Raw genomic sequence first — 23,958 nt, 5'->3', positions numbered from 1 at the left:
CATGTTTGTGGCTAAAACAACAGAAGTTTACATTTCCAGATATATAAACAGATACGATTTTTTGTCTCCTATTATTGTTTGACCCTTCCTTGGGATATGCAACTCTATGTCTGACACCTAGAAGGTTTTTAATAACTATTTCATTATAGAGGAAAGAATAAAGCTAGGAGGTGTTCTACATGTCATCTTAATGCTGATGAAGAAGAAGAAAGGAAACATGTTAAGTCAGTATTTTAATAATGTAGACTCAGTGGCATTTAGATAAATTAATAATTTTTCACATTTCTACTTTTTGAAAGTTACATGCCAACACCAAAGAAGGTTACTGTTATTCTGATTTGGTTAATTAAAAATTGTTAAGCTTAGTTGTAGAGAAGTGATGTCCTTTAAATTAATAGCAGTGGTATTTTAACTTTGTTTGTGGCCATGTGTGGGGATTGGTTTCAAAGCCCTTTACTTCATACGGTGACTCCCTGGAGTGCAATCTCTCAGGAATATGATAAAAATCTAATAATACTCTTTAGAGGTGATGCAATGTGGCTGATTGAGAAGGCCAAGAAAAATCTCATTTGAGATGACCTTATTGTTTGGTGATTTGGCTTGACATTTTTAGCCCCAAATTGGTTTTTGTAATTAAAGAACACTGTGGCTTTAGTCTTAAAGACATATTGGATGGGGAATCTGAAAGAAAGTGCTGTAATTCAATCTATCACCTGCCCAATCAAGACCCTGCTCTAGCGGGAGCACTTAGAACTTTCATTCTGAGTTGAGTGCACAAGTCCAACTTGATTATGGTATTTTACATTGGAGAAAAACATCGACAAAAAGCATGGAATCTTTGGAAATAACTCCAACCTTCCTAGGGTCTCAACTAAAACTACCACTTTCACATGACCTATATAAATTGTTAGAGCACAAAATGGGTCAATCCCTTTTAAGGAGGTATTCAGTTAAATTTTGATTGACCTTACGAATAAAATAAAGAAAGATGGAGAAACACCCAATGACATTCACACAGTAGGACATAACACAAATATTCTAATGCTTTTTCCTGTCACTTGATAATATGCTAACAAAGGGACAAGAGGAACAAGGGGATGTAAGAAAACATTGTATGTCCATTGCTTAGAGAGACAAGGCTGCTGCTGTATGGTCAGAGGCTTTTTTCAAGGATTAATTAGAGCAAAACAGTCTACATTCCATGATGCATAGGGAAAACGGGGCATAGGGAAATACTGTGATTTCATTCCGACTTTCTTTAAAGACACTGCCTCAAGTTGGTAATCTTCATTGGTGTCCAAATATTATATATGTATGTATGTGTGTGTACTACTTTTTTTGCATTGTCAGCCCAAGACACTAGATAATTTCAGTTGTTGAATAAAAAAATACTATTTGACCTACAGTGCAAAGAAGGTAACTAGCAGACATTAAAGGCAAAACTGAAATGCCTCAGGCACCCTGAAAGCCAGGGGGTAAAGGCAGAGATGCAGAGCTTTGAGTAGAACCACCAAAGAACTTACCACTGTAAAGTTCCTTCCTGCTTCCTGCACATTTATCACCATTCTTGGGACACTAACTGAATTCAGGTTTTTTCCAACACCTGTTATTGTGCTCCCACCACTGATAAAACAAAATAGAAAAATGGCATATTGACGAGAGGTTCTCTTCTTGAAGTATTTTAAGAGAAAGGTTCAATTTAATCACATGCAGTGATTACAAGTCAAAGGCACAGCCACAAATGGAAGTTCAAGGGTAACTTTTCTTTGGAAACAACTTATTTAACTTGAAAATATATTTTAAAATTCATATTTCATAAGCTTAAGAAATGCACTTGTATTTTTATTCACCAAATACACAAAAGACATATTTTTGTCCCTGAAAAAAACACAAAGAAAAATGAATATAACTATTGTTGCCAGACTAATAGAATTAGTAGAAACAGGGAAGATTAAACTGGGTCGAATGAGATACTGATTCGAAAGGAGTCTGGTATAAGGAAAGCTGTGTGTAAAGCAGGCAGGACAAAAAATACACTAAAGGAGGGAAGGAAAAAGGTGATTCCAGTTTTGGGCACTAAGGTTCACATAGAATTGATGTGCATAATGTAAATGCATACATACTATGGTGTCACAATGAACTGTTTTACTGTAATCTGTTTAAAATGTAGTAGAATAGGATAGAAATGCTTCTTGGCATGAACTAGCACTGATAAAATCTAATTGTACCTAGAATTTGAATATAATTTTCTCTCTCAAATTGGAAAGGCAGTGTTCAAAAGAAATGTATCAGCATCAAAGCCAGAGATAAAATTGCAATTCCTCTTGACTATTCTACAGTCAAATCATCCTTGTGTTTGTTATTTTCTTATACCCATCAGAAGCTCTTACTTACCTAACAAAAGATTTGGTTGGATGAATTTCATAGACAACGGGGTCTTCCTGATAACTAAAGCTGCTCGTCTCTCGGTTGGCTAAGTCAATTTTCAATTTAACAGGAAACTCAGTTGAAATGATTTGAGCTGGGGTATAACATTCAAGAATACTATTTGACACACTGAACAAAAAGAAATTAAGAAAATGGACCTTAGTTATTAGAGATACAAATATTTTAGAATTACATCCATAAATCAAAGGGATATAACTCAATGGCTCCTAAATGGGAATTTCTTGAGATGGTCTAGAAAAAAGCCCTTTTTAATGTTCACTGTTCACATTTGAGTGGATCCCAAACTTAGTCTGGGCATAGATAAGCCATCCTTGACTTGAAAACATTTGAGATTTTAGGAAAACTTTAAAGTACTCTTGGTACTTGATTAAACTGAGCTCTTCCAACTCTATGAAGCAAGAACATAACCTTCCAAACCCAATCTCCTTCATTTCTTCCCACCCCAAGTGACTTAGTCTAATTGTAAATTTTGATGAAAATGTTTATTTCAATTTATTGTCATTTGCTAGAATCTCACAGCTCATAATATAGCTAGGATCCTAAGATAAAACAGTAAAGAGGGTGGATGGGAAGACAAAACTGAAAAGTGGGATTACTAAATAATAAGGGAAGAAAATAAAAAATAGGGGTAGAAAAATCAGTAAAAAGGAGTAGATGGATTTGGGAAGGAGGAACTTTATCAGGAGGAGAGTAAACAATAAACATTTTGCTTTTCCTCCTAGCAAAAAAGACAACCTTTGCTTAATTTGTCAGCTACGGATATTAATCCAATTTGACAGGTGCAACAAAAAATAAATTTACAACACCTTTTTAAAGTACATGTTTTTCCACCAATTGAAATGTGTCTAGAATTCCCACTGTTTAGGTACTTTCCAGTTAAAGTGAGTAAAGTGCCACCAGCCTTAGGACCATAACTTGGGGAAATACTCGTTATTACAGGATCCTGAAAGGGAGATACAAGAAAAACAAAGCAACTTGTGAATTTTATAATTCTAAATAGATTAAGTAAAAAATCAAATTTCCTACTTCATGAGAAGAGTAATGCTTAGACTTACCACATAGGAAAATGTACTATATTGTGTCATCCCTCGACCGTGTGAAATAACGATGGACATATTGAAATGCTCGCTCATTGCAGGACCGACTGTGCATTTCAACCTGAAAAAACCCAAAGTTTAAAACGTTACACATCCAAAGGCCTTTTCTGGTCTGGCTGTTTTATAGGAAGGGACATTAACTTTAAATTGTGAGTCAACTACTCTCAATAATAAGTAGAGTTTCAAGGTAAGCATTAAGGCTGAGAATGGCATAATTCTATTTCAGTACTATTATTATGCTATACTTTATATTGGCTGTATTATAGTATTTATACAGACAAAACAGGAGAGGGTAGACCTCATATATGCAGACCTCACCAATTGAAAAGTACATGATAATCTAAGCCTAAGCCTATAAAATTGTAGGGGTAATGTTTGGCCTACTTAAGGTAAAGAAATGATATTTCAGTAACATGAAACAATGGGCTATGAATAAGCCAATCTCTTCATGAAAGTATGTCAACATGGACATTTCTGTGGTTATACTTGTCATGTTTATTTAAATTACTTAAAGAATAATGAAATTATGATGGGCAGTCCATATAATTATTTTTGAATCAATGATCTTATAGTTCTGAAAAAGTTTAAATATAATTTCTTTTATTAAGTAACTTTTTAAAGAAGAAAATGAGTTATGTTTCATTTTTACAGGTTCTAATTTACAATGCAATGATTAAGAGTTTTGGAGAACTTACAAGGGAGATGCCTAGATAACTTTGTTTTGCCATTGAGCTAACAGGTATAACATTAATTGATGTTTTTGCTCTCAGTAAAGTGAACAGATTTAGACCTTTGTGTAATGCTGGAATGAATTCTATTAGATATGAAATAACCACTTCATGTAATAGGTTTAACCACAAACATTCAATTGTAACTCTTAAATGTTTGGTTGTTGTTACTACATGATTTCTGAAGTCTCTGTGGATTATGGAAATCAGAGCTTATCGAAGGCATGTGTAGAATATAGTAGGATAAGTATAGGTCTTAGATCAGAAGAGCCGAGTTCGAAGGCCTGCTCAGCTCTTACTCTCTGGATTACCTCTGCTAAGCCACACTCCACTTCTCTGAACCTCAGGTGCCTCTTTTGCAAAACAGGAATGGCATGGCTACCTTCTGGACTTTGGGGGATGGCTAAATAAAATACACATCATATATTACCAAGGCCAACGAGTATGAGCTGAATGTAAATTTAAATTCATCCAAAAAGTCTCAAACTTTTGACTTAGCTGCTTCACTACATTTCTGAGGTTTAGAAAGCAAATTTAGAAAAGCAGCAGGATATTGAGCTGTTTACTGATTTTTACAGGATAAACCTTTGGAGACTCTATATTTGAAGATTCTAAAGATGAAGTGACTCCAACTAATGCTGTTTGTGCTACTCTTTCAAGTCTACCCAGACGATTTCGGAAGAGTTGTCACACAAATGGCGGAAAAACTCCTCAGGTGCTGGATGATTCTTTACTTCACCTAAGCCATGTCACCTTTCTCCCTCCTTAGTCCTCAGGAAGGAAATGGGATTAAAAGAACAAAACCAAACAGCCCTGCAAGGAATGTGACAGGCCAAGACCCCTTTTAATTCAAGTGATGAGCTTTTCGAGCAATCTTGTTGATTTTTTTAAACAAATATTCATTCAAAAACAAGCCCTGTTTTCCAAGCACATCCCAGCAAAGCATTTGTTGTCCTTACATATTTGTTGTGCTTTCACTTAAGGTCAAGGTACAGCTTTCATTTCCAAGGAGAACTTTGGTTTTCTTTAAGTCAAATTTATTATTTCTCCGGAATCCAAAGTCCCAGCCACATATAGTCAGCATAGTCCCTCCTTCCAGGGGCGCACTGGTTGGGAAAACCTACAAGGACAAAATAGGACATAAAAAAAAATCTGATATATTATTACTTTTCATATGTGTGGATGTGTGTGGAAAACAAAATATTTATCCTTAAATAATCTGAAATTCTTTCATTTCCCCACAATTTAGTAAAAACTGAATTTTTACCAAAGAAAAAGGTTCACAAATTTCAGAGCCTTTGGAACAAGTATTAAAATTACTCGACGTGCTGATGAAATAAGTTGTTTTTAGGAGATCCAGAGATGGGACAAAGAGCAGATTAAGCTGGGGTGGGAAGAAAGGGCCTTTCTGGGCCACTGCAAAGTAAATTTATCTTCTAGGAATCTTTTGAGAAATAGACACACTTTGGGCCTAGACTTTCACTTGCTTATATCTCTGATTATAACTCCTCATGGGCCTCCAGATCAACTCGTGATCAAAGCTCTTCAAGGGTCCTATAAGCCAAGTTCAATATATGTCTTACTTTGTGCACCAGCTGTGTATATACTATATTCTTGTCATTATGGTATTCCTCTACCTAGAGAAGAAAGTCACACAGGAAAAATACCTCTTTTGGTATCCAGTATTTGCCCAATTGCATTCAGCAGCTATCATAAGACCAAATACACAGTGTTTGATACATATTTGCCAATCATTCATTCAATATTTATTTACAAAGCACTTCCTAGGTGCCTGGCACCAGCAAATAAATAAATGAATCTATTTCTTCATACTTGTTAATAAACACTTATTACTGATTTAAGATTTTTCCTTATTCTTCAAACATGGCCACTATTTGACGTGTACTAACTGATGTATACTCAGCCTTTTAAAATTATGAAATATTTAATACATACAATATATTATTTCTGTTTGAAACAGATATTATAAAAACAGAATTGGAGAGAGCCCAGAATTGGTATTATAGCAATTTTTATAATTATCTTCATTGACATTATTTTATATCTCATTTTAGGATCAATTTGTCCCCCTGATGTTCATTTTAAATAAATAATAGGTTCATTTTATTATTGCAGGCTTACTTTTGATGTGTTAAAGGTAAAATTTGGATTTATTACTATAACTTTGGCAACCATGATATAAGATAGCATTAGGCACTTACAAAGTCTGTAAGACAACTGTTCTTAGGCTAAAACTATTTAAAAAAACCCCACATTTCCAAGTTAAAAATAAGCTTCTCCTCAGCAGCTTTGTGACAATTGAGAAAGGAAATGTTCTTTTGGAGGGGGGGACATATTGTAAATTGTGCTGTGAAGTACAATGGTGGGAAAACATAGCACCAAGATAGAGGCAACTCAAGAACCAGTAAAGGTGTTTGCTAAAGCCCAGTTTGTGACAGTCTAAAAGCGATTCTTTCACAATTAAGAAGGGCTTTTAGCAAAATTTCAAATTTGCAAACATTCCCATCCTTCCTAAGTAAATAATCGCAAACCAAAGTCTTAACTTATCCTTGTTACCAAACCCCTTTAAAGTCTTAGCTTAATGCTTTTATGATAGCCATTTTACCCATAAAAATCCATTACACAGTTGTGCCTTTCATGAAAATTTACCTCGTCCACGTCTAGTCAAATGAGAACTGCTAGGAAAAAAAGAAATCTGTTTATTGTTATTATGTTAGAAATCCAGTAGGAGAGAAAAGACATCCAACCCTCCCAGGACGCTGCTCAGCCGGAGGCAGCCACACAGCTGCTGCACGCCCTTCTAAAGAGGAGGCTTCCCCACTGGAAACAGCTGCCCAGGACGGCCGATCCCACTGCCCACAGGCCCCCTTTCCATGTAAAAACTGACGCCTGCCACCCTACACACACCATCACCATCCCTTTCTATGAAAGGCAAAAAGGATGGGGTGATGATTTGAGAAAAGACACCAAGAGCTGTTCATCTGGGGCCCCTGCAATAGAAATGGATATTATACACCCTCTGCTTAGCTGTGCTCTCTGGGCTGAGCATTTGCCCGCTAGCATATGGGGAAAAGGAAGGAAGCAGCCGTGGACTACACACCCCTGCGTAGACCCAACAATGTCCTGGCAAACTCTGAGTTATCCCGAAGGGCAGAGAAACTCTGTGGGCAGGAAATGAGTGTCTGGCGTACAGTCACAGAAGCCAGGTCTCCTACCTGTCTGGGTAGGGGAGCTAGAGCCACAAAAGTAGCTCTTGTCCTTTCACAGGTAAAAGATCACATCACTGATGAGCCCATTCCAACAGTATTTTAAATGATTTGTGTCCTAAAAACCCATTAAGATAAAGCATGAGAAAGCAAAAAACAAAACAAACCTTTAAAAATGAAAATTCGCAATAGAGGCCTCTTTTCCTCTTTAGTAGGAAAAAAGTCACAATATACTGGTGGCAGTGCACTGCCTGCCCACCCCCCTACCTCCCTTAAGATATTGCTTTTGTTTCTTATCCCAGTCTTTTGATCAAATAATAAACAGTTTTATTGTCTCACTGGGATTGTCCTCAACCCTACAAGATATGATAATATCATCCTAAAACATTCAGAATATATTGGAAAGTGTTCTTCCTTTTCTGAAGCATTTCTCATTGCTCTTTTAAGTATAAGATTAGATGACACGTTTGGAACAAAATAATGGGCTTGTTATCCTAAAAATCTCTCATATCTGGAACTGCAATGAATTTCAGCCACTGAACACCATTTACCTTGAAAAGCAGGTTAACTTGCATGTATTAGAAAGTGAAACTCTATACATTAGCTGGATTTTGTGCCTGCAAAATTTAAGGCAGATAAGAAAAAGATGAATAATCTGTCTTATTTTTTGCAGTAAGAATGCTAAATGTCACGGTCTAGTGTAGCATGAAATCTTCCTAACAACTATGAACCTAGAGGGATTTATGGACTCAGCTGCACTACTTTCCTTCTAACCCTACAGCCTAAGCCTCACTGACTTGTGCATGATACTATGCAACCTTTCAAAATCGCCAACTGTACAGTGCCAGAGTTAGGAAAGGTGAGAGAGGAGGGAGATTCAAACATTATAAGAGATTCTCTGGTTCCAGAAAATTCTAAAATACTTACTTTATTTTAGCTATTTTAATATAGCTTTCATGATTATTAAAAGGAAGCACATTAATCAAAATTAAATGTTTCATTTGTACAGATTATTAACCTGCTTTCTTTATGTAAACTAGCACCTTGGCTATTTCTGAAACGAAACGGTTGTGATCTAATTGCATGTGCACACACACACACTCCATATCTCTCTCAGGGAATGGCTGAGTGCACACCCCTAGTGTCTCAAATTGCTAAGGCTGTGTGTTCAAAAAGCATAAAATTGCATGTCGTTTTAGAAGTACCTTAAACAACAAAAAGTGCTTACATACTACAGTATAGGTTTAAATTTGTTTCCTTACTCTCTTTAACTTTATTCTTTCGCCCATCAAGCTAAGTCTTAATAATTGTGTCACACCTAACAGAAAATGACGTGGTTTAAAACCCAATCACCCGCTACAAATCTTGCTCCAAACCGTAACTAAATGAAAACAGCCATGTGCTTGGGGGCGGTTCCTGTTCTGACTCGCGCTCGCTTTGTTTACTTGGGCATGAACCAGGCGACCGAGACCTTTAACTTGAATCTTTCACAAGGACCATTTACTAAAGTCCAACTGTTCTATGTGCAGGCAGAGAAAATACATGCTGGGCCCTCACCAGGGAAGTGTTTTCAAGCAAAATGTTTTGGGCCAAGAAATTTTTAAAAATTGCCATCGAGATTTTCATGGTGCCAAATGTATGCTTCAGCAAACAAGGCAACAGAGGCAGAGAGCATGGCTGCCTTATCATGGCTGATGTCTGTCCGCTGCCAGAAGCAGAGTTCTCTAGCAGCAAGGGGTGTGTATGTCTTGCTGCGGACTGTATCTCACCAGTGTCTAGAAGAGAGCCTGCCAAGTGGTATGCACTCAGTAGATATTTTGGGAATGAATTAAAGGATCAATGGGCTTACAGAAGTATAGATGTTAGGATAGCATCAGTCGAGCCTTTACTTCTCTTCCAGGAACACTGAAAGACTCACAGCCACCCCTGAGTGGTGACCTTCTACTTGCCTCCCACATCACCCTGGGAAGTAGCCTCTAGTTTCTTCTGTGAAGAGACAAGGCTGCCATCTATACCTCAGACAGGAAGAAACCTCCTGTCCTGAGCACCCTAGCATAGCTAGGATCGCTTGCTGGTAGGGTTCAGCTCAGGGTTCCAGGATATGCCAAGAACAGATGTGTTTCTGTGGTGGAGCTTTAGGTCTGGGTACGTGGCTGATAAAGTAGGTGATGAGTAATCAGCGAATGGGTGAGTCAGGAAGCAACAGGTCCCAGTGTGAGAAAACGGTAGCAATGTCACTAATTAGCCACCACTCTTACACTCTAGCACTAAGGGAGAGCTGTGGCCCAAGGAGAGAACCTAGTGAGTATGAAGAGAGCACTTCAGGTGCAGGACTCTGGGGGATGTGCACAAACGCCACCCTAGAGACAAAGCCAGGAGGGAGACAGAGCTTTGGCTGATGTCTCTTAGTTAAATGAATAAATTGATTCAGGGATTTCTTTTTCATTGGTGGGATTTACGTTTACCAAAAAACACATGTGACAGCTGACAGAGATTCCTACCTTGTGGATGGCAGGCAAACAGATCTCTTGAGTCCATGTCCCAGTGGGGCATTCCTCTGATCGCACACATTTATCGTGGCACCAGCCACACTGCACGAAGGAAGGGGCAGAGAGACACTGACTGCAGGACTGGAAATGTCCACAGCCCAAGCCATTCAGTGGGATCTTGGTGATCTGTGAAGAAAAGGGATAGAAAGAACTTCCAGAGGGGTTTTTGGTTTGTTTGTTTCTTAAGTAAAAACTGAGTACACAAAAGATCTATGCAAATATCATTTTATAGAGTCTACTAGAGGAAGCACCTATGTGTGCAGATCATGTAATATTAGTTAAGCAATTAAAATTTTAAAAAGTCAAATTCTGTCCTTCCCTCTATTGTTGGCACGTATGTGACAACAGTTAACATTCTGTCCTGTGAACATAGCATTGTCATGCAATGTTAGAGGTTCTATATAGTAGAGACATTGTGCCCTGTCTGAAATGATTTTGAAACAACAAGAGAGCATAATTTAAGCTGTGGGAAAGCACACTTGAACTCCTGGAAAATACTGAGATTACATATCATTCTGGCATCAAGATGCACGTTCTTGTCTCAGAGAAAAGGGATTACTGGCTGGAGTCAGATTCCAATGTGCATTTCCAGGATTTATCTGCCTGCACTAGAGTTCTGCCATGAGGACTGTAATACTCATTCTGTGTGTTTGTTTTTCTCATTGAGAAATACAGGACAAAGGGAGAAGTTTTGAAAAAGACCTCCCTTAGGTCCCATCTTCCTTGCATAAAAAATTAACTTGATTTCAGAAGATTTCCGGAATACTCGTGAAAGAACTTAATGGAGAAGTGACTCTAAGATGAAGAGAGAAGTTACAAAGGACCAAATGACACTAGCTCTAAATATCCACTCAGGAAGAACCACATCCATGGAAACTTCTTACCCTCTTCCCAGTGACAACCAGCGTGTAGCCATTCTGGTTTAACGGGTGCTCCACAATCACTTCCGGAGACACAGGGTGGGAATCCAGCTGAAAGTTCACATGAGGGGTTGAGGATCCTGATCGAGAAACCACAACCTGAGAAACAAAAAAGAAAACACTCTTATTCCAATAAGGTCGGTTTCCATGGAAGTGTAAAATTTGGATGATAATGGTAATAACAGATTAGAAGAGCTCGTGGGTGTTTGAACTGAAGACCCAACAGTTCATCTTGTTGTAAATCAATACGACATTTTCTAATCTCCTGCCTTGAAGCCAATTTATCTGAATCCCCAAGACAGACTTCTGCCTATGATCTTTTAATGGTTTCTTGGGAAGGAGATCTTTCAATCAATCAGCCAGCACATGCAGACAGATCCTCACAACGCTATTGGGAACTGGAGGAGCCAAAACTCTCCCCAGAAAGAAGATACCACACATGCTACGAGGATTCTGGATTAATTTTTAACCTATCCTCTTGACCCTCCCAACCGAGTAGTTTCCCTTGATGTAATAAAGGTAAAAGTAGTAGATAGGGAGTCTGGAAACCTGGAGCTAGTTCCAGCTTTGCTACTCTTAAGTCATATTTGTAGATTTTTTTCTGAGGTCAAAATAGGACCCCAGCTACTTTAAAATGATGTGCTGGATTTTTTATAAGCCACTGTCCCACGATATATTATTACTTGGATCATAAATAAAGTTCTACATCTTGGCCTGGCTTTAAAATAAGGGCTGATGGTTTTAACAATGCCTGGGAAACGAAGTTGGATGATCGGTGTCATTGTTGTTTTCAGGTATTTCTAATTTGGGATGTCACCCAGCTGTATAATTTCCATCCGCCCTGTTCCTAGAACCCAGTAATAATGAAGTTCAGAGAGTGTGATCAACAACAATTGGGATAAAATCAGGATGATTATCTTAGATGAAAGCTTAGATTTTAGGAAGGTGTTGGAGCCCTCAGAGAGACTTTCATTCTGAAGCAGGCCATTGGCTTGCATATACATGAGGTGTAGGAGGCTGAGCACAGCTCCAGTCTTGAAATCTACTTTGCAAAATTGCCAGACATCTCTAATAGGCTTTTACATTGCATTGAAAGTGCATTTACTTGCTGAGGGTTTGAAATCACAGGAAAAACATCGGCATCTATGAGATTAGGATTACTTAAATAGCCACTACCTCTACCTCAGCTTTCTCATCCGCAAAATGGGAATGGAAATTATAGGAATAATGAACTGCTTTGTTCTCTATACACACACTCAACATACAAATGTTCTGGAGAACAATAGTAAATTTTTTCTTCAACACAATATAGGAGCCAAGTAGACTGCAACAATTTGGGAAGATTCCCAAGTAGCTAATTTGTTCTCAGAAAGTAGACTGTCGACAGAGAAACTAGTCAAGCTCACACAGAGCCATAAAGGTTAAACATTGTGACATCTTTGCTCTAATGTTTGTCCTACTCCAAACACAGAACACTTTCAAAACATCTCCATTAAACAGGGTGGCTATATTTGCACAGAAGTTAAGTGATGGATCAAAGGTCACTTGGTCAGGATGGGAAATGATGGAAACTGTTGTTATTTCCTAAATTTTAGGGCCCAATAGGTATTTGTGACCTTTGCAGGCAAAGTGAACAGAAGTTCAATTACCAGCCCTACCTCCCTCTGGGTACTGATTACAAGCAGAACATCAGAGTCAGACTTCCAAAGCTTCTGCCCCAAATTATCCAGATTTTAGTTATCCAATTTTGCAATCTTCACTCTCTTCTGGTGCTCACCACTTCTCATTTTTTCTACAGCCCCCTCCCATTTCCTCCCTTTTTTCCTTGATCTTTGCCAATCACTTCAAACTGCGAAGGTGAAAGAAAAAAAAAAAAAACACTCTTTTTCTCATGCGTGTGTCAAAAACAACACAGAACACCAAACTATCTTAATATCTTATCCTGACTCTGTTTTCCATCACATTCTGTGCTTTCCACTTCACTGAGGATTATTAATCACTATGAACCTCCCTATAAATATCCACATTTTGTGTCTGTCTTCCTGGTTTCTCCCATTCTACTCAGACTTGCTCCATAAGCCTTGCTCTCTCCTACCTTCTTGCTCTCTTTAATGTCATTTCCTGTATCTATAGTAAGCAATCCTTTCTTAATTACTAGGTCATCACCTTTGACTTTATCAAATATCGAAACACATCCAGGTATTCATTTCCCAAAAAGAATGAACCTTTTTGCATCTCTGGATGACTTGGATTGATGGATCTGCACATCCCCTGTTGAGACTTTTTGTCTGGAGAGAGCACTATATATATATATATATATATATATATATATATATATGGTACTTTCATACTAGGTGACTGACTCAGGCATTGTGCTAAGTGCTTTACATAGATTTCGTTTACTCCTTACAATAATCCTATACGGTATGTACTATTATTTTCCTTAAAGAAAATATGACAGAGAATTTTAGCTTCTAGAAAATACAAGAGTCAGGTTTCCAAAGAGCTTTATCTAATGCCAGAATCCATGTGCTTGACCTCTTCTTAAACACTCAACTGCTAGACTCCTGGAGCGCCAGAGTAAGTATCAATAAAAAGCTTCAACTCTGAGGTCCCAAGAGTCACTTGTGAGTCAAAGTACTAAAACACATTTCACAATATATTTGCCTTGCCAATGACTCCTTGTTTCGGTTATCTTGGCTGCACAAGTTAAGTGTGCCTAAGGAGCAAACCTCCTCATTGGAATAGCTTTTGATGGCAGAGAGGAAATGCTACTAGCACAGCTTAGCGAAGCTCTACCTTTGATCATGAGCTAGGACGAGTGTTGCTTGGCATAGAAAATGGGACAAGCAGGAGAAGACAGGAAAGCGGTGTGGATAAGTGAGATGACCGCTTGGAATTTTGAGCAGAGGTTGGAGCACAGATGCAAATGCCTTTTTAGTTGATCATTAGTCCTTTCTCTGCAGGGATACCTACTGCTGTAAAATGCCAAGAATGCTTTTCTATCCTTAATTCCTCACTTTCTCTTCCCGCTGGAATTCTAAATAATTGAGTAACCACTTTAACTCTCAAAATACCCCTGAAACAATGTTTGCAAGAAATTAGGAGTTCCTTTTGGTTGTCATGGAGATATTTCTAGGGACAGAACTGAATTTGGCATCTAAATTTAATTCTTATGATAAATCACCTGGCAGTCTTGGAACAAGTAGTATAAAATAGAAGACTGGTAATTTTCTTTTTGAGTTTCTACTGTGTTGACAACTAATCTTTAGTATTTATGTCACAAAACCTTTTTCTCTAGTGCTCTTGAAAATATAGGACTAATACATTTGGGGAAGGGAGGAATATGAATTTACTCAATTGTTGTGGTTATGATCTCATTTAACCTCACCTGGATGTGAAATCTGGGAGAGGACATGGGGAAGAAATATATGTACAAATAAAATAAAACCTTGTGGCTAAGTCCCAAAATTTGTAAACCCGAATAAAATAATTTTGTATGAGACATCTACATATATGTAAAAGCCAGATATACCACATGTATTGTTTTATTTTTAATTAAAATGTTTTAGAATTTAGTTTTCTTTAAGAATGATGAATACAATTTAACCTGAGATATTTATATATGGCTTTCTGTCTACTCCCCCAAATGTTGCTTTTTTTAAAAAAGTGAACAATGCAACAGTTTTCAGTATATTCACGGATTTGTGCAATCATCACCACGGTCAATTTTGGAACCCTTTCATTACCTCACAAAGAAATTCCACATCCTTCGCCATCATTCCCCAATCTCCCTATACCCTCTGGCTGCTGACAGCTACTAAACTATCTTCTATTTCTATAAATTTTCCTATTTTGGATATTTCATATAAGTGGAATCCTACAATATGTACTCTTTTGTGTCTGGCCTCTTGCACTTAGCATAGTGTTTTCAAGATTCATTCATGTTCCTTTTTATTGTCAAAATTCACTGTATGGCCATACCGCCTTTTATTTATCTATTCACCACTTGATTGACATTTGGGTTGTTTCCCAATGTTTTGGCTATTGTGAATAATGAACATTCATGTATAACTTTTTGTGTGAACATATATATTCATTTCTCTTGGGTACATAAATAAATATGTATTTTTGTTTCTCTTAGTTACCTAAGAGCGGAATTGCCTATGGCAACTCTATAGTTAACCTTCTAAGGCACTGCCGAACCACTTTCCACAGTGACTGCACCATTCTATATTCCTACCAGCAACGCATGAAGGTTCCAATTTCTCAACACCCTCGCCAACACTTGTTATTTTCACTTTTCTTGATTATAGCCATCCTGGTGAGTATGAAGTGGTACTTCACTATGGTTTTGGTTTATATTTCTCTGCCAAATGTTGTCTTCAATTAAGTAAGAGGAAGGTTTACTTATGAAGGTTCACAGCCTTCCTCCCATTCCTCCCACCTCAGACTGAGTACTTGGGCATCCCCTGCTCAGCATCCCAATCAGTGTGCTGAAGTCCTCATGGTCAGACTGCACTTCTATAAAACAGGGTCCCAGTGAGTCTGGCAGTGGGGGAGAGGCAGAAGGAGAGGCAGAAGGAGAGGCAGGTGGATTCTCCCGAGGAGAAGCAGTCAGAGTGGGAGACGAAGCACACTCCCCAACACCTGTGCTTGGCAGAGGAGGTGAAGGGTTGCTGGCATATCCCATGGGAGGCCCAGAGCAGAGGTGGTGGAGGTGGTAGCATGGGTGGGCTGGAACAGCGTGGGTGACAGTGGACCTCCTGAAGGAGAGGGAGAGGCCCCTGGAAGTTGTCAGAAGATAGCCAGACAGAGAGTTTAATCAGAGTTGCAGTAGACTAAGAATATTTTATGTCCTTTAATATTTTTAGGGAGACTCAAGTAACTACTAAAATTCCTGTTGGCATTGTACTTCTTTTAATGAGGTGCTGCTCTGGGATTCAATTCTACAGGTAGGAGTTCCATGTGGGACACTCTTGGTGACCCTCAATACATCTCTGGACTGGATGGCAGACTTTTAGAAAACACGTAAACAGTCCTTCTTCACACGGTGATCCCGGGATCAAATAACATGGTAGACCTTGTTGTAAATGGTTCAGTCTTATAGAAGTGTAGGTTAAATGTAACCAAGAGGCCTGAAAGGATTGAAGTGAATTTTCCTTTTATAAGGACAGAAAATACGCAGTTCTATTTCAAGGCAAATAAAAGTGAATGGGAGCTTTGATATCATCTAGCTTGGTTTAAAAGAATGGTTTAAACCATCTAGCTTGGTTTAAAAGTTAAGAAAAAAAGAAGATTTCTATAAAGGAATAAGGAAAACTTCATTCTTAATGAGAGGTGATGCAAATTATTGGAATTTGAGACTCCAGAGAAAAAACGTGAGTGAAGAAGACGACACCACTAATACACAGACTGATAATACCCGGATGTAGGGACTCAGGGAGTGTGCTGCTTTCCCTGCAGTTCCCAGTACAGACGCGGGCACACAGCGGGCCCTTGAGGCGGATCTACTGCCTTAATACGAATAGATTGAAATAAGAAGCTCGCTTACGACTTGAAGAAGGCATGGGGTTTTTAAATGTTTCAGAATTTACATAACTTTCAAGGGTTTAATCTGCATTTTCAAGAAATAGCTTCTGATGCTGCCTGTTTCTTGCCTGTTTTTAGGTTTACTATCTTCTTCAGTATGAGACAGAAATTGTTGTTTACTTAGGAAGAAATCAGAATATGAAGAGCAGAGTTACTTGTTTCAATCAAGGTAAACATCTAGTTTTCTGCAATAGAAAAAAACGAAAACTAAGAAGTAGAAATTGCTGATTGGTATTGACAGCTCAGAATTAGAAATGGTAAGACAAAAGTACCAGGGAGCAAACGTTAAATTAAATGAAGCTTTACTCTGTTCTTTCCTTCACTCATTTTGGTAAACCAGTGCAAGTCCTTCTACACCAACATGATACCAATGAAGGCCGGGTATATCCAAAAGGAAAACCAGTTTTCCTCATATTGCAATATTAATGTGTATGTGTTTCCACTTTTTAAAATGAGTCAAAAGTGAGTCAAAATGAGTCAATACTAGATTAAGACCTTTGTACAAAAAGTTTCAAACATCTAAAAACAAAATAGGCTAGCAAATAAAAAAAATTAAACATAACCAATATTTTCAAATAAATATTCCAAATATATCTATGGTAGGATTAGCCAATATATACACAGAGTATATCTGTTTCTGTAATTTAAAAGTGATAAAAGTTCAAAAAACTACATATATATATTTCATCTCTTCAAATGTCTCTCTGCTGTTTCCAAAAGGCACCATGTAAGAAATCCCAATTAATCCTTGCTATGAAAAACCAAAACAAAAACAAGCTTAGCATTTTGCCATGGTTTCAAATATTTATGATATTTTAAATTTCTATGCATGTAACAATGGAGAAGATATGTCTTGCAAAAGCATGTTATTAATTCATTTTAGGAGACTATACATGAGCTGGACTTAATTTTTAGCTACCAACATAACCCTGAAATTATTATTTATAGGAAGTTCTTTTTTACACAAAAGAAATTTTAGAACTTATGAGTGTATTTTCCCCTAAAGAAATATGTCAAAGCTACATTCTTTAAGGATATAACTAAGTCAATAATGTACACATTAAAAAAAAGATAGATGATATTTTTATCTGAGTATTTTATAAAGGAGATAGGTAAATTAGCAGTCCCTAAGGAGAAGTGGTCTTCAAGTTCAAGCTTCATTCATCTGTGTCTCTGTCCAACACTCATAGCATCAATGAGTTGATGATCTGTGTCAAATACTCTAAAATTGCAGTGATCCCAAATGTGATGTATGCCCTAGGCTTCCCACACAAAGCATTGACATGCCATGATGGGGGCACAGGAACTGAAGGAATTTGAAGACAGGAGGTCAACAGATGAATTGGTTGGTCTTACTGGAAGTGAATAATTATTCTCAAGTTCACTGATTAATAACATAGTCCGTTTTAAGATCATGAGTAAAGGGTGTCTTTTTAGGTGATCCCTACCTTCTTTAAGTTTCTGGCTTAAGACTCAACTAGTCCAGTTTAGAGGCAGAAGAGAAAAGGAGTGATGAGGAATAACAGCATGAAGGAATTGGAGAGGGGGGCGTGGGAGAAGGGCAAGGATGACACCACAGAGCCCAATGGCAGCTGTGATAGTTCTCTAACAATGGCCAGTGTTACTGTGCCCTCGGTAGGTGCCCAGCTAGTATTTGTGGAGCTGAACTTGAAACAAGTCTTGAAAGGCCTCCCTACCCCCACCCGTATCCCTGATGCACTCAGTCTTCCTGGCCTGACAGTCATGCACAAATATTTTAATAGCAATGCTTTGCATTTAGAGATTAAAGGCCTTATACAAGTGCTGTTAAAAAAAAATCAAGCAAGCATTGTTTTGGATGTAGATTAGAGGAGGAACTGAGAAGGGGAGACGTGGGCAATCCCTGTGATTAGTCCTGTGATCTTCATGCGAATCTCTTCCCGCACGCTGTGTGAATGTTCTGGAGCCTTGTTCTTTTCCATATCCCCTTCCCCAATTTGTAAGAAGGCACGTTCTCACTGTTTACTTACACTATCTCAAACATTGCTTATCATGTTATTTTACTTCAAAGCATCCCAAGAGTGTGATTATATACAAATAAAAACTGTTTTTGAAATCTATATCTACATTGACATAGCTCTACAGATATTGAGACTCAAATATATGCACACAGCAGTACATTTAGACATGGCTGCACCTGTATGAGATAAGTTACACATGTTTAAATGTTAGGGACATGTCAAAAATGTCTTCTCTGCCATCCACATAATATTGTTAGCTAAACAATATAATTCTTTCTAATCAAATAACCACTGTGAAATACCTGATTCACTTTGCACCCAACAGCTGGGGCCATAGCTTGTGTTCCCAGCCAAAGCTGAACACAAGCACAATAGGAAAGGCAGAAACAGCTGCAAACTCTTGGGAGAAAAAAATTCGCAAAGCAACTTTGCCATTAGACTTCAGGATAGGAAGGAAGTAAAATCATTTTTCTGTTCCTTTTCATGTATGGCAGCTGTCTTCAGAAAAAAAAATTATATCCATTCTATTTTATAACAGAAACTTCATAGTATTTATTAAAATATGAGTTGTAGAAATTTAGACCTGGCCACAGATTTAGCATTTTAGCACAGTCAAAGCATTTCTAGAACTTGGTAGAAAGAGACTGCTCTGACAGATTAAACTGGAAGGTCCCCAGATCTGTGCTATACTCCTGACTCCTCCCCCACCATTATTTGCTGTAAATAAATTGGATTTCAGTGATGTTGACTGATCAACATCAAGTGCTTTCGGTTTATTTATATAAAATTTAATGGGATGGAATTCTCTTAGGCAAGTGTCAGAGAAATAGACCCTCTGTGGTTTCCAAAAGCCCTTGGACTGTATGCACTATTGTTATCAGGTAAATAAATGTTTTTACCTTTCCTACTAAGATTTGAGTTCCTTATAGACAGGTTCTTTGTCACTATTTCTTTTGCTTCATTCATTTGCCTAGTAAAGCAAAGTGAGTAGGTTCCCTGTACTTATTTGATGAATTAAAAGCCACCTGGTTTAAAAAAAAAAATCAGTGACAACAGTACCTTTCACAAAATAAGCATGTCTTTATTTTTACCTTTTGTTTTGGATGCACAGTTAATGGGCAAACTATATTAACTAGTTTATTTTATGCAAATGCAGGGAGATAGGAATAAAACATTTGCCACAGCATTTCTGTTACAATGAAACTGATGCATGACACATCCCTCGGGTGGTGGACTCTGTCACATGGCAGAATTTACTCAGTTAATAAAGTAATCTATTTAAAAATGGGATTTTATTACACCTTTAGAATCTGGAAATAGGCCAGGAAACTTTTGATGTTAAAAAAGTGTCACACCTAAAGTGACTGTTGAAAACTTATTAATGTGAAACTGGATTGGCGAGGTAATGGACAATTTTGAAAAAAAGAAAAGCAGAAATATAGATAAAGTAGAGCAGCAAATCAGCATAATGGGCACATTAGGAAATCAACAGATGCTAGCTCCTCTCATCCTCCTTTGGACTTTTGGAATTCTGCAGAATACCATCAATGTAAATTAAGAACACATATAAACACAAAATAATCCCACGCATTCTACAGGGATAATAAGTATGACCATATTTCAAATACTCTAGAGTGCATGTCTATATGGGAAGGGTGGAATCCTTGAAATTCTGAGAAGTTAAGGATAGAATTAAATGGTCAAGATGGATGAGGTGGGTGAATAAGCTTATTGGGATGGAGAGAGGAAACAATCAGATATCAGGAGGTATGTTACTAGTTTAAAGCCAGGAAGATTTTATTTACATAGTTTATGACTGAAAAAATTCCACTATGCCCACTAGTACAAGAGAAACCTGATTTATAGTTCTTAAAATCTGGCAATGACTAATATTCAGACTGCCATAAAGACAGTGGTAATTTTTTTTTTTTTTTGAGACAGAGTCTCGCTTTGTTGTCCAGGCTAGAGTGAGTGCCGTGGCGTCAGCCTAGCTCACAGCAACCTCAAACTCCTGGGCTCGAGTGATCCTACTGCCTCAGCCTCCCGAGTAGCTGGGACTACAGGCATGCGCCACCATGCCCGGCTAATTTTTTTTTTATATATATATCAGTTGGCCAATTAATTTCTTTCTATTTATAGTAGAGATGGGGTTTCGCTCTTGCTCAGGCTGGTTTTGAACTCCTGACCTTGAGCAATCCGCCCGCCTCGGCCTCCCAAGAGCTAGGATTACAGGCGTGAGCCACAGCGCCCGGCCAAGACAGTGGTAATTTTAAAAAATAAGTTTTGTACAAGAATACAGATAGAGGATATTCAGATGGGTAAGTCATAGGAAAACATCATTATCCTGAATTGGTTTACCAGAAGTCACTGTCTGGTGAGGATGTTAAAGTCTATTAGATGATTATGAAATAAGCATCTCCCTTGAAAGGAAATTTCTAGTATTCATAGAAATTCAACATTTCCACAGATGCCATTGTGATTCTTCATTAATCAAGAATCTACAAAGGTACTCATGCTGAAAGCACCAATAACTACTAAAGCAGTAAAACAAATCCAACACAAGAGTATTTTCATTTCTGCGAAGTGTCATGACTCATGTATCTAAGAAACACGTTAACTTCAATCAAGCTTCAAATGTGAACATTGTATGGAAGTATTTTTGCTATCCAGTAAAAGCATTTCTTAATAAAATCTGGATTTTTTATTTTTTAGTATTTGAGCTTCTTTGTGTCTGACCCCAGTGTTTTGCAGAATCAGGAGAGCCTGAGTTACAATGGGAGTTTGAGGGTAATGTCCCTTCCTAACTCCTGCCAATATTTCTCAATGATGTGAATGTTTCTTCTCATGGAGACGCACAGTTCACACAATAGCTCTCCTTTGATCTGCAGCTTCCCTTGAAATAGGAAAACATTGCCTAGAAGTGCTTTAATTGTTTCATTTTATTTTCCAGTCACGTGATAGAAATTATGAATGGAAAAAAAAAAAAACCACCAAACCATTTCAGACAACAAAATTAAAGCAACCACATTCAAACTGAAAGCTTCAAGAACTTAACAAAAATAGGCCATACATTTCATAAAAGGTGAACCAGGCTTCATTGTTTGGCTCTTAGCCAGTGCCTCCAGTTTCTACTGTGATTTTCACTTTACAGTATTTGCAATACCTTACTGCAGGAACAAACAAATTAATCGCATAATGCCAGATAAAACAGAAGCAGCTTCTCTCAGAAAGCACTTACCTGCATGAAGCGACCTTCTGACGTCCCAAGATTAGCAATGGTGAGGTCTCCTTTAATGAAAGTGGATATAGATGTCAGGAGGACTTGGTTGAATTGGCCCATGAATAAGTCAACGCGTTGCAAAGCCGTGGTAAATTCTGTTCGATATTCATCCTTGCGCACTTCACAGCCTGATGAATTTCTCAGAAGTGTCTGGAATAAAATATGGTCATAGAGTTAATGTAAGTCTAGATGTGAACAAGCTGGTAAGAAACTTTCCAGTGTATCTTTCCAGAGTGTGAAGGACTATGACCAGGATAACCATGCAAATAGGCAAATAGCCCCAGATAGGCATAAATATTTCTAGAGAGCGAATGGCTCCAGTTTCACTAGGCACTGGTGTCTAGATAGGCTTTGAAACGGTGGCAGACCTGATTATCCCAACTTGCACAATGGTTTGCTATGTGCATGCATAAAGATGGAACATAGCCAGTGCCATTATAAAAAACCCCAAACCTTGAATGTCTCGGCCTTTAACATAAAGGGAATGCTTCTAGCAGGCACATCCAATGAGATGAATTTCAACTGGAATAAAAATAAACGTTAGAATCATACAATGATATTATATTTTTAAATGTGTGCCTTTGTGCATTTGTGTACAGAGCAGGGAGGTGGTGGGGAGTGGCAGTTACCAGATAATTTAAGGGGAGGCAGCGGAGCCTAGACCCAAGTGCCCCCATCAAATCCTGGTCCCTAATGCTCACTTGCTTTGTGTAATTCCTATCATCTTTCTGTATTCAGATGTTCATGTAATCTCTGTGTTTCATCCTCCATCTATAGAACTATAGAAATGGTACTTACCTTACATAGTTGTTGTAAAGATTAAATGAGTTAGTTTATATAAATCTCTTATAATAGAACCCAGCACATAGAGAACATCACTGAAGTATTTGCCATCATTATGATGAAAGTCTCAAAAAGATGTAAAAGTTGTACATCAAATGTCTCAGTAACCAGTTTCCTGAAAGATAATTACCCACTTAATCTGATACCTTTAGGTACAACCTCAAAAGGAAAGTTTTTAAGAAATACTGTTAAGCACTGTGGATTTCTCCTTTCCACTGGACACCTCAATCTCCCGGTTTTCCTTCTACCTCTCAGACGGCAGCATTCATGTCTCCTTTGCAGAATGCCCCATGCCTGGCTGTAGATGTTAGGGTTTCTCAAGGCTCCACCCTAGGGGCACCTCTCCACTCTCTCTTCAGTTTCTCCTGGGATGTCTATTACTTATTACACACACACACACACACACACACACACACACACACACACACACACACATCTCTGCTCACGTGACTCAGAAACCTCATACTCAACATGTCCATAGCAGAAACCATAATCTTAGCCTGATTTTAGCATACTACACACCTCAGCGAATGCCTCTATTATTCCTCCAGGTACACAAGTTAGAAATCTACGTGTCACCCCCAATTCCTCCCTCTCCCTCAGTCCCCATATACAGTCCATCATCAATATCCATTAATTCCACTATCTAAATACCTCCTGGACCCACCCAGTCTTCTCTATTGGCCCCCACCACAATCCTCATTCTGGCCGCTGTACCCTTTTCCTGGACTACTGCAGTGGCTTCCTAACTAGACTGACCACATCCACTGCCACCCATGTCAGGTGATCTGTTCTCCACATTGCAGCAGGATTTTCTTTTTAAAAGACAAATATGATCATGTCCCTCTGTATTCAAAATACTGAATGCTTCCCCATTGCTTGCAGGATAAAGGACAACATTTTTAACATGGCTGCTGGGCTTCACGTCATCTGGCACCTGCCAAACTTCTCCAGATCTGTGCTCTGTGCTCCAGTGAGCCAGCCTTCTTTCAGTTCTCCAAATATGCCACATGTCTTCTCATTAAGGGCCTTTGCACATGCTGTCTCCCTGCCTGTAATGCTCCATCCAGCACCATTCACCTTGTTAATACCTCCTTCAGATCTTCACTGGCCACCATTCCTCAGGACCTGGCCCTAACCCCAACCTCTAGGTCAAATGCTTCTAGAATTGAGTGTCATGATACCTCTTACTTATTTATGCACCATAGTGTCACAGAGCTGTAACAGCTGCAACTTAATATTTGCTTGCATGATTATAAGATAATGAGAAACTT

General features: G+C 38.2%; 1 protein-coding gene across 2 annotated transcripts in view; it reads right to left on the bottom strand.

The window, feature by feature from the left end:
• Positions 1-23,958, bottom strand: part of MET (MET proto-oncogene, receptor tyrosine kinase) — a 108,476-nt gene that overhangs the window by 35,064 nt on the left and 49,454 nt on the right. For both annotated transcript variants that reach the window (XM_012761101.3, XM_020289757.2), the window contains 8 exons: positions 21,800-21,991; positions 10,934-11,068; positions 10,002-10,175; positions 5,233-5,393; positions 3,504-3,606; positions 3,255-3,391; positions 2,395-2,556; positions 1,524-1,623 (listed from right to left, as the gene is read on the bottom strand). In XM_012761101.3, coding sequence (XP_012616555.1) covers positions 1,524-1,623; positions 2,395-2,556; positions 3,255-3,391; positions 3,504-3,606; positions 5,233-5,393; positions 10,002-10,175; positions 10,934-11,068; positions 21,800-21,991 — 1,164 coding nt within the window. The remainder of the gene's footprint in view (positions 1-1,523; positions 1,624-2,394; positions 2,557-3,254; positions 3,392-3,503; positions 3,607-5,232; positions 5,394-10,001; positions 10,176-10,933; positions 11,069-21,799; positions 21,992-23,958) is intronic.

Source organism: Microcebus murinus, chromosome 9 (assembly GCF_040939455.1).
Source record: "Microcebus murinus isolate Inina chromosome 9, M.murinus_Inina_mat1.0, whole genome shotgun sequence".
Taxonomy (NCBI): domain Eukaryota; kingdom Metazoa; phylum Chordata; class Mammalia; order Primates; family Cheirogaleidae; genus Microcebus; species Microcebus murinus.
This window is presented reverse-complemented; position numbering and strand designations above follow the sequence as displayed.